General features: G+C 40.1%; 1 protein-coding gene across 3 annotated transcripts in view; it reads right to left on the bottom strand.

Annotated features, from left to right (window-relative positions):
• Window positions 1-5,360: 5,360 nt before the first annotated feature.
• The window catches only part of LOC132824754 (protein shisa-like-1), a 163,551-nt gene continuing 156,996 nt past the window's right edge, over window positions 5,361-11,915 (bottom strand). For all 3 annotated transcript variants that reach the window (XM_060839458.1, XM_060839459.1, XM_060839460.1), the window contains one exon: window positions 5,361-8,892. In XM_060839458.1, the coding sequence (XP_060695441.1) occupies window position 8,892 (1 nt within the window). In that variant the 3' untranslated portion in view covers window positions 5,361-8,891. The remainder of the gene's footprint in view (window positions 8,893-11,915) is intronic.

Here is an 11,915-nt window from a genome sequence, read left to right as displayed (position 1 = left end):
CTTACATGAGTACAGTGAAAAGTTTACAAGTTGCTGCTTAAGGGTGCTGTTATAGCTACAGAAATACTTAGGTACAGATTCCTGAGTGCAAATTCATAGGAAAGAAAATCTTTAAAATTAAGTAAGAAGTCCAGCATCTACTTGGAGGCTTCAAATGCAATCTGGACTTTCTTTTTCCCTTTGATGTTCATGATGTGTGATATTCTCTGTCAGGGAGATGGTAACATAGTGGTAATATATTTTTTAAAATGCATTCACAAGGTGTGGGCATCACTTGCTAGGCCAGCAGTTCCTGTCCATCTCTAATTGCCGGAAAGGCAACCACCTTGCTGTGGACCTGGAGTCACACGTAGGCCTGACTTGGTAAATTAAGGGGCATTAGTAAACCACCATCTGCCATCGTAGGATTCAAGCCCAGGACCCCAGAACATTAGCTGGAATAACAGTCCAGCGATAATGCCATTAGGCCATTGCCTCCCTTTACAGGATTAGTAATCAAAGGCTTGGATCTAGACAGAAATTCAAATTACACCATAGCGATTGTAAGTATTTAAATTAAATTCATGAATGCACCTAGAATAAAATGTCAGTCTCACTAGTAAAGGCAGAATTGCCATAGTCTGGGCAGATCATAGGGGTGCTCTTTCATTCGAGAAAGATAACTGGTGATGGTTTTAGCTGAGGCTCACTGCAGTTCAGGTGAAGCAAGAGGGAATCATGGTAATCTCAGCCTGTCTTGGAAATGAATCCATGCTGTTGGTATCACTTTACACTGCAAGTGAGCAATTCAGCTAGCTGAGCTAACTGACCCTAGTGATACTCTTATAACTAATGGTTTGTTGTAAAAAACCTATCAGGTTCACTGTTGTTCATTAGGGAAGGAAATCTGTCATCCTTATCCTATCAGGTTTAAACGTGATTCCAAACTCAAAGAAATATGGTTCATTCTTAACTGCTTCCTAAAATGGCAAGCAACCATTTGAGTGTACCATGAGGCTTCTGGGGGAAAAAAAAACACTGTCAGTGTATCTACAGCACATGAAATGTAGTGGTGTTAGATGGTATCTTGCAGTCACCTTCTCAAGGGTAATTAGAGATGCACAATAAATTCTGGCCTTGCTAGTGATGCTTACATCCCCAGACTGGCTATAAAAAGAATTATTTCTGAAAATATGTTGGTGGGTACAGTAGCGCCTGGTCTGTAATGGTCTTGCCATTGCCATTGGGCTTAGGTGCCACTCTATTGAGACTGCGTTGTAGTTGTGTGTATTGCAATTTGTTTGTTAGTCTTTATCTTCTGTGGCGAAGTATTTCCAAGACACACTAATGGTGAAGGGACAGAAGTACAGCAATGCAGCTTGCAATTTAACTACTCCTCCAATGACCACTGTAGATTCTTTGGAAAAAAATGAATATTAATATTATTATTCAAATGATATGCTGAATTAAGCAAATACACAAATTATGATGCACCACTGTTTAACTCCACTTTATAATTTTTAAGAATATTATTTTGAAAGTGGAAAGGGTGTTCAATGCTGAAAGGGTCAATTCCATCAGAACCTGAAATAGCTATGTTGGCTTTCTATGGATCTGTTTGCCTTTCCTTCCTGAAAATTGATTTAAGAAAGAATCCAACCACATAATTACGACTGGGTTTGTACTAAATGGGTTATTACAATATTTTACTAAACACAAAGACATTAGTAATCGTTTAATTTCCTGTTTAGTGTGATGCACTGTACTTGCCTTGTTAATTGTTCACTCACACTATTTGGCTGTTAATTCAAATGCAACTGTAAACATTATATCAGAATTTTCAACTTTAAATACGAAAACACTCTAGAACTGACAGCTACCCTGCAATTAAAGCATTTGAATTTAACTCTAACCTTCACTTGTCACTATTTAACCTGTAGAATGAGGATAATTAACCTGTTCATTAAAGATCAGCCTTTTGTCTTTTCTGTGTATGTGTGTGTATTTTGGCATTTTCTCCTCAAAGTTAAGTGTTCTTGCAATAAGGTGAATTTTGAATAGTTACAGGATTCAGCAGGTAGGTCAATGCAGCTTTGAATAATTAAACTGTAGCTCCAAGAAGAGTAAACTACAAAAATTGGGTCAAACTCCATTCAAGTGAGTCTCCTGTTATTGTCAGTACACTTGAATATGCTTTGAATCTCTGTTGTTCTCAGCTGTGACTTCAGAGTCACTTCTGAGGTTCTTTCTCCCTTAACAAGTGCCTAGATTTGATTCATTCAAAAGTGACTCATTCAAAAGAGCATGCACAGATGATCAGTCTCATTTGAGAATCTCAGGTAAAACATCAATATCTGGAAGAAACTGGGTTTCTAAAAACATAATTTTTACTGAAACCTCGACATTTTTAGTGTCCAAAATCTCTCTGGCTTGACACTTTTCCCAATGTGACTGCAATTTAATAGAGAAAAGGCAATCTGTCAGAGAAATAAGTCTGTAATGGAAAATAACGCTCCTGTTTCTAGTTAAGTTTGCTACTGCCTTTCTGTCAGCTGCTGAGGTGAAGACAGGGAGGGAGAGAGAGATCAAGCAGAAGTACTAGTCAGTATAAACCATTCTATTTTCTGTAATTTGTGATAGCCTCAAATGCCATTCTGTCAGCTGTGATATATCTGTTCGTTAACTATTTGGGATCTTCCATTTAATTCCATTAGCAATTTGGATAGGATGATCTCTAATTCAAATTTCAATAATATGTCTACCTACAAAATTATTTTGTAGGAAAACTGGTGAACCTGGTCTGATGTCCTCATGCAAAAATTGTCTTTAGCTGCTTAACCTTTCCTGAATAACCTAAACAAAACATCTGCTGTGCTGCTGAACTATCCTTCATCCCATTTAAACATACAGCCAAGTGGAAATTGCTCTCATATCCTTACGTTTTAAAATGTAAGGATGTTAGCACTTACACTATCCCCTCCAGAGTTTCATTGCACAATAGATGATGCTCAAAGTGAGATCTTGCGGCAAAAGCACCGGTGAAATTGTTTTGTTTTAACAGCATTGTCAATGCTCCCTTCTGCGTTCCTTTTTCTTTAAATAGAAACAGAATTGTGGGAAATATGTTTGGCAATAAAACTAATAATTTGTTCCTGTGATTGACAAACGATGACAGTCCAGATTTAATTGAAATGTCTCATTATTGCAGTAGGGGATCCATGCTCTCGTTACTGATAAGGTGCAGGGAATATTGTTGGTGAAAGTCAGTGCTTCTTGGTTTTCCCCCCCACCCCCACCCACACTGTGACCTGGTTTCAAGGCTTGGAAATTGTTGCAACCCCTAAGTGAGTGGTGGAAGGAAGAGGAGAGGATCTTTGGTGGGTAGGTGGGGGAAGGGCAGTTGATCATTGCTGTTTCAATACCCAAGGATTTCAGCTCACAACCCCAATTGGGGCCTTGATACCCTTTTTAAGAACCTGACAGAGTAGGAGTTCCCAAACTTTTTCCCATTTTCAAGCCCGGGAGATTAGTGCATCCCAAGGTGAGAGCAATGTAAGTTCTTAAGGGAACGGGCAGAAAATCCATGTAAACATGGGGAGAAAGTGCAAACTCCACATAGATCCAAGACTGGAATTGAACCAGGGTCCCTGGTATTGTGAGCGTGTAGTTCTCACCACTGTGCAGCCTGCTAATGAATGTAGTACATGTGAGACATGTAGCTGTATCCGCTTGAAAGGTCCACCCTGCATTAAAGGGAGGTACATGATGGAACTGAAGGCTGCTGGAAAATCATTTCTGTGTCAGACAGCTGCCCCATCACCAACACAAACCCTTCCATTCTACCAACATCACAATGGCAACTCCCTGCCTTTACAATCCTCTAGTCATTAACTGCCATGCTCATATGAGCTCACCACAGTGCCATATATTCACTGACTCTCTGCTTTCTTCCACAGCAGGAAATCATCACTTAGGAGACCCCAGGAACTGGAGTTGGTGGGGCACGAAGTCGGTGGGGTGGGGGGGTGTTGTGCGTGAAGGGAGTATCAAAATGGTGAAAGGTGTCTACCTCTCTTCTGAATAACTTCTGCCACTTCAAGGGATGTTGTGATCACAAAATTTAGCATCCCTCCATCCCCCCACCCCTCACCAACGCTTCTATCACCCAACTCTCTTCTTCTGTTTGTGCCATTCAGATAGCCAGGACCTGGGCCTGGACTGGTTTAGGGACTAAGTCATGGAACTCCACGACCCAACTGGAATTGTCACCGGGCCTCAGGGCTGATGTGGAAGGTCAGGCAAAGATAGCTGCAGTCCAGCTGCCCAGGCCCAAGCCACTGCCTGAGTGCCTATGGATCTCCCTACACAAAGGGGCATGCAGCTTCTCCCAGCAGATCTGCAATCCTCAAAGGGACTGCCCTGTGGACGAGGCAAGAAGGGCGCACTTCCTCAGGATGACACCATTTGCCTTCCCTCTACTGCCGCCTTCCCACCACTGCAACTTTCCCATCACTGCCAGCTTTGTCACCATTGCCAGCAGTTGCATCTGTTGGTCAGCAGTGTGATGTCAAGTTAATGCCCTTTCGATTCTTCCAGTGCCCGCTGAGGGTGGTCTGTTTCAATACAGCAATCCGCATCAACTGGACAGAAGGCAACCAGTGGACTAACATCCTTCCTGAATGTAGGCCTCTGTAAATCACTGTGAATGTCTCACCTATTATGTTTTTTCTGCATATAATTCATGAATAAACTCACACAAATAATATGGAAGAGGCTTAGCTACAGCACATGGGCTCAAAATCCAGAGTATTTACATACCAAAATAGGAACCTGAATTTAGACATGAAATAACCTGGTTACTTATACTGAATTAGCTAAACCAAGTTTTCAATATGAAATAGTGGATCAAGTAAATTTCCTCTTACTATTTCTCTCCCATTTTCTAATATAAACTGCTTATAATCAACACTGCAATAAAAACCCTTAGAAGTGGAGAGGTTTTAATGCAATTATTTTGTGAGTGAGACTGTACGGACAATAGAAAGAAAACAATTAGTTTCTTCTTGCAATTGAGGACAAGTGTCTGTGATGAGGGGAGAGTGACAAATTTCAAAAAGATATATGAAAGATGGGATATTTCAACCAGTGATGAGTGTTCTGGGGTTTATTGGTCTGTATAGTATAGGAACCACCGAGGAGAGCTGGGGAGAAAGTACAGATACGTTCCAGTCTCAAAGCCCAGAGGAAACAATAAGTTGGAGCTGATGAACAAGACGTAATGCAGAATGTGTCCGTAAATCAGATTGCAAAGATATGAAATAATCCAAGGAAAGAAAACAAATGAAAAGCCTTTTGATTCCTTTAATGGTTAAAATGGTTCAGTTGACAGGTATGAATGCATTGGGACTAGAGACAAAATTGCTCCAGGTTTACAATATCTTGTCACTTTAATGGATATATTCACTTAACTTGTGTTTATTTAAGCAGTCTATCGCAAAAACAGATTGTCAGTGTACAATGTTTCTGTTTCCCATTAAAACTGTGAGTTTGACAAATGCAAACACATACACATTGAAATAAATAATCTAATTCAAGACATTTGTGTCTTGGCACTGTTATGTCCCATGTTGTTACACTTTGTGACATTTGTATACATCAGATACAATATAATATACTTGGACACAGAACCCAGTTCATACGCCTAACACTGTACCATTACTGAGTATCTGTACACTCATGGTCAACTGACCACAATACTTAGCGAAAGCTACACAGTGTTCTCCACAGCATGGTATTGTATATCTGGTGTGTACTGCTTAAAGCTCAGACTACTTCACAAACACTGAATATGACATGACTGATGTGAGACACTGTCGAATCATTTCTCAACTGTTCCTGCTTAAAGGGAGTGCAAAGTTAATTTCAATCCTTCCATATAAAACCTTGAGGTAACCATAGAGAATGCATGGATGGCACTCCCATGGTTAATATTTTACATCTGAAGGCATTCCACCACCCCACACATGAACTGCAACACGACAATTGCACTTCACAGATTTATGTTCATTACAGGTAGGGGATAGTAAATACATGAATAAATGACAATGATAAACAATTATTGATGATAGCTTAGTGAAGTTGATGCTGTGTTATATTTGATTTCATTAAATACCAACTACAATGGTTGATCATCTTTGAAATGTCAATGTCTGCTCTATGCATTAAATGCAGAAAATACGGACTTCAGTTGAGGATTAAAGCATCACATTTTTAAAGGACATTACCCAATGAGACTGGTCAGGTCTGGAACTCTATGCCCAAAAATCAACATCATTGTCTTTTCCTGAGTTGCTGATCCAGGATAAGTGGGGAAAATGTTGGTTCTGAATTGCATGTCATTGATTCAGATATTCCGAATTATCTGATTTAGATATTATGAGGGGTAGAACATTGTTGTTTGGACAACATTGCTATATATTGCACCCTTCTATTCTTCACTCTTCTTTCTTCCCACCTTTTTTTTGTTTGATGATGTTTTAAAAAATATTTTCTCCATTCCCATTTTATGTATTTCTTGTCCATCCAGGCAGATCACATATTTTACAATAAGAACACGGAGTGATCAATTCCTATGACCAGATCACTAAAGCCCTTGCAAATATTTTCTTTTCTGTCAGGTCCACAATGAAATATTTTCTGCTGCTTATGACCAACTAATGGCTAATCCCTGATGCTGAACCAGTACAATGCTACCACAGCTGAAAACCACAAAGTGGTTATACACTTTATCACACAATGCTGATTTTGTTTTAGATCTTCAGTGATCGACTGATCATGTCCTATTATCATTACTGAACACCCCAGGTAAGTCACATTAACAGGAACGAGAGTAGGTGCTGCTGGTTTATCAGGGTTTGTACTTCAGTCAACACATCTAGTGTTTCATTCTATGGTTCACTTATGTGTGAACCATACGCTTTCCACCAATGAACAATGGGCTGATTAAATTCAGGTTTGCTTCATTCACTTCCTTGCTATTTTGGATTTGAAGGGCAATATTATCAAAATATTTCATTGACACAATTCACTGTTATTCAAACAGATAGTCCTTTTTCTTATCAAGACAGTGTACCTTATTTTTGTACTTTGTCTTTTTGGCCGTCAATCACTGATTCAAGTCAGCTGACTCAGACAGAAGCTACTGAGTTAATAGGAGGGGCCTTGACTACTGTATATGACTTTCCAGTCTGGATGAAATACCCATTACATGAACCACCAGCAATATACGTTCTAAATTAAATCTTGCTGTCTCCAACTTTGCCTGGGAGATTAGTGGCAATATAATAAGATTACAGAGTCTTTAAGATTTTGAGTTAATTTCTGCCTTAGGTTTTTAAATGGAATTGCATTTGGATAAATGTATTTGTGGAAACCTGAGCAGTATGGACAATGTAAAAGTTGAGTCCGGGCTGGTTGAGTTTAAGGAAAGACAAGAGTTCAGGGCAGTGTTGAGAGATCGGGACAATGGGTAGCTGAAGACAGTTGACAAATTAGATAAGGGAGATTAGATTAGATTCCATACAGTGTGGAAATAGGCCCTTCAGCCCAACCAGTCCACACCGACCCTCCGAAGAGTAACCCATCCAGACCCATTTCTCGCTAACTAATGCACCTAACACTATGGGCAATTTAGCATGGTCAATTCACCTGACCTGCACATCTTTGGATTGTGGGAGGAAACTGGAGCACCCGGAGAAAACCCACAGAGACATGGGAAGAATCTGCAAACTCCACACAGACTGTTGGCCCAGGCTGGAATCGAACCTGGGGCCCTGGTGCTGTGAGGCAACACGGCTAACCAGTGCCTGTGCCACCCCAAAATATATCATTTGTCTTAAGCAGTGGTGCAAAAACAAAAAGAGGAATTATTAGATCAGCCGCCTGTTATATTCAGCACTTAGTGTTTAATTCCACTGATAGCAATCAGCTGTAGGATTAATAGGCACCTGATCATCCACTTCCATCACCATCACCCAGGACAAGTATCTACACTTTAACTTATAAATAATAATTTCCAGAGTTATTGGACCACTTCTTGATTTTGGATCAATATATTTGAATGGCAAGTCACTAAAGTATGTCTTAACCATGATTGTATAAGAAAATATTCTATAATTCAGCCCTCACTCTAGGAATTCTGTAAAACAGAAACAGGGCGTAACATTTCAGTCAAAACTCTGTTCCTGTCAGCTGACAGCAAGAACAATTCTTCCTGTCATCGAATATTGCCATGGTTCCACTCAGTGGCAACAGAATGAAGCTCATGCAAAACGCAACGAAATGTAAAGCTGCAAATTTAAAAATACAAATTATAGATGATTAAAACAGAGATATTCCAAAATGTGTTCCAAGGCTGAAGTCATTTTGTAATATCAGAGAGTGAGAGGTAAACTGATACAGACCAGAAGTTACGTGAGTCCTCAGAGAATATTTTACCCAGCTAGTGTTCATTTATCATGCAATGAGAAATTTGGTAAAGAGATGGTGTGTGTGCCCTGGGTATGGAAATATAACTCTGCACAGCCTTGAGGAACACTAATGACAAGGTAATGGTGAATATTTTGGAGTGCACACAGTTTACTGTGTTTTTGTTCTACATGAAGACTATTGCTTACACGTCACATTCAGTTGAGTAAACACGTTTCCCAATTTTGCACTCAGTTACCAGATACTCAATCACATGAGCTACTAGTTCAGTCCATTTTGGGAATATCTGTACAGTCAGGATCAAGATCAAGCACCATGTCCTCTATCAGCTACTTCACTCTACAGATGTGTCACTGAGATGATCCTCTTGCTGTATTTCAATGGTTCCCTCTTGTCTTCTCGCGATATCCAGGCACTATTCTGCATCTGCAAAAGACAAGTTGACTTCTCACAATGTTGGTAAAAGAAACTGTCGCTGATCTCTTTTGGCTTGTGTGAGCAATATAATTTTCTGTAGGGAGTCTTGATCCATATCAAGCAAACAAAAACCCTTCTCTACTATAAATCTGTACCTTTTTTGGGGAAATGTTAAATATGAAAACTTACCTCTCAATTCTCATTGTTCTCCATGCTGAGACACATTTTGGATGTGTGTGGTTCTATGCAACTATTGCTTTGTGACCTCGGCACAGAAATGGTGAAGTTTTGTACACAAAAATACTACAAGAGTTTAATTCTATCCAGAGCATAATAACTAATCAATTGTTGACATTACTTATATTACCTGGACACTCGTTAAAAGCAAACAAAGGACTGAACAAACAGAAAAGGTGGTGGAGGCAGAATCTTTAAATATCTTTAAGGGAGGGAAGGAAGATTCTTGATAAAGCAAAGTGCTGAAAAGTTATCGGGGATCAACAGGAATGCAGGGTTGAGATTAAAATCGGATCAGCCATCTCATTGAGTGGTGAGGCAGGCTTGAAGGATCTAGTGTCCAACTGTTGCTTCTAATTTGTACATGCAAATGAACAAGTTGATAACATGGAAGGATTAAATTGGTGCTGCTTCGTTTAAATGATCCTTCTTCATGGGTTAACTGTGGTAGTGAATTGTACACTGCCTGGAAAGGTTTGTGTGATGAATAGTTTACCAGTGAGTCTTGTTTGCAACCCCTTGAGATGTACGATATTATTCTAACCTTCGGCTACTCACATTGGTCCTCATGTCAGTGCTCTGAAATAATGTATAACATGCAAAAGTTACTGTGCAATGATTCTCCTATTGTTGAGTCCATACATGTTGAATTATCATCTCTACTATAGCATCAAAACCATATTTTGTTCATAAATAATTAAATGTTGGATAATGTTTTGTGATTAGTTTTTCATTGCTTGTTGTAATTTAATTCCTTTCTTCTTCATCTGCATTTTTTTTAAAGCATAGAGTTTGGAACATAATTTGCAGAAAATTTTATTCCCGTCCAAGAAATAAAATTGACTTTAGCACTGAATATTAGTCAACATGAAAATGCTGAGAGTGAAATATCAGAAGAGTGAACAGTTTCAATCAGTATCTGAGTGTCATATCTTGAAGATCGATGATGTTAGAATGAAAGGTAATTGGAACAGCACTCGTGCTTTCAGCTGCATGAACTATCATTTCAAGAGCTGATTTTTAATGCACTGCAGCAATAAATACAAATACTTGTTGATGGTACTAATGTGTATTCCCCAGACTGCTGTATTTTGGAAGTTACAAGTACCATTCTGCTTTTGATTGTCAATCGAATTAATCTTCCCCAACTATCACTGACAGATAGTTCACCCAGGAAACTCTTAAAGACGTCCTTGCACACAGCAGTTCTGTGTTAGCACTCAGAAGTCTATTGAACAGAGTCAGGTGAATCAACCACACTAGGTTCCAACATCTTTCCACAATACCTCAAGTCAGTCACTCCAATACAAACATTTTCCCCCTCCTTCATTATCTTTCTCCCTTGCACTTTATCTCTCATATGTTGTCTTTTAACATATGCAGTCACTCTGACTGTCACACACACACACACACACACACACACACACACACACACACACACACACACACACACACACACACACACACACACACACTCCTTTCTCACACTTTTGCTCTCTGACGTGCATGCTATCTCTCACTCAAGGGCAAATTCATTCTTTCTCAAACAATGTGTTTCTGTCTAATGCATGGATGCACAACCCTTCTCTCTGTCTAATCACTCTTGTATAAATCTCCTCTCTTTCCCCTGATAACTTATCCTCACACTTAAATATAAACCCCACACACCAGAAGCCTTCAGAGTTGTCATCATGAACCTCACTTTAAGTTGGCAATTCTTTAAATAAAATGCAGGAACAACAGCTACTAACAGCCAACCTGTTTGTACAGATGTTATTGTGGAAGGCATTTTGTATTCCCATGATCTTATTTTAGGTCATGACAATATCTGGCAGATACATAAAGGTTGTGTTGGGTGTAGCTATAAGCAACAGAAATAAGGAGCTAAGTTCAAAAATCACAGCACCGTATAATGATAGGACATGCAGTTCAGGGTAAGGACATTAAGCATCATACTGACTTTCCATTTAAACTGTGATTAGTCTTGCTTATGGCTTTCCTTATACTTTACAATACAGATTGGAGGAAAGGAAGGACAGGAACATCTCTTTCTGGGATACATGTTTGTAATTTTCTTTCTCACTTCCACTGGTGTACCATAACTTTTCATTTTACAGAAACCCTACAGTGAGGAAGCAGGCCATTCAGTCAATCAAGTCCACACCAACCCTCCTAGGAACATTTTGCCCTGAGCCACTCCCCTACCTTGTAACCCTGCGTTTCCCATGGCTAATCGACCTAACCTGCCCATCTTTGGACTGTGGAAGAAAATCAGAGCACCTAGAGCAAACCTATGCAGACATGGGGAGAAGGTGCAAATTCCACACAGACAATTGCCTGAGAGTGGAATCAAACCTGTGTCCCTGGCGCTGTGAGACAGCAGTGCTAACTACTGAGTAAAAAGTGAGGTCTCAGATTTCGAACTCAGATTTCTCCAGTTTCCTCATCTCCCCCCCCCCCCCACCAACCTTGTCTCAGTCGATTCCCTTGAACTCAGCACCGCCCTCTTAACCTGCAATCCTCTTCCTGACCTCTCCGCCCCCACCCCACTCCGGCCTATCACCCTCACCTTGACCTCCTTCCACCTATCACATCTCCATCGCCCCTCCCCCAAGTCCCTCCTCCCTACCTTTTATCTTAGCCTGCCTTGCACCTTCTCCTCGTTCCTGATGAAGGGCTCTGGCCCGAAACGTCGAATTTCCTGTTCCTTGGATGCTGCCTGACCTGCTGTGCTTTAACCAGCAACACATTTTCAGTGCTAACTACTGAGCCAACATGCCGTCCCAATTTTGCCA

Source organism: Hemiscyllium ocellatum, chromosome 19, assembly GCF_020745735.1.
Source record: "Hemiscyllium ocellatum isolate sHemOce1 chromosome 19, sHemOce1.pat.X.cur, whole genome shotgun sequence".
In the NCBI taxonomy this organism is placed as follows: domain Eukaryota; kingdom Metazoa; phylum Chordata; class Chondrichthyes; order Orectolobiformes; family Hemiscylliidae; genus Hemiscyllium; species Hemiscyllium ocellatum.
The sequence above is the reverse complement of the archived record's forward strand: the minus strand, read 5'-3'. Positions and strand labels throughout refer to the sequence as shown.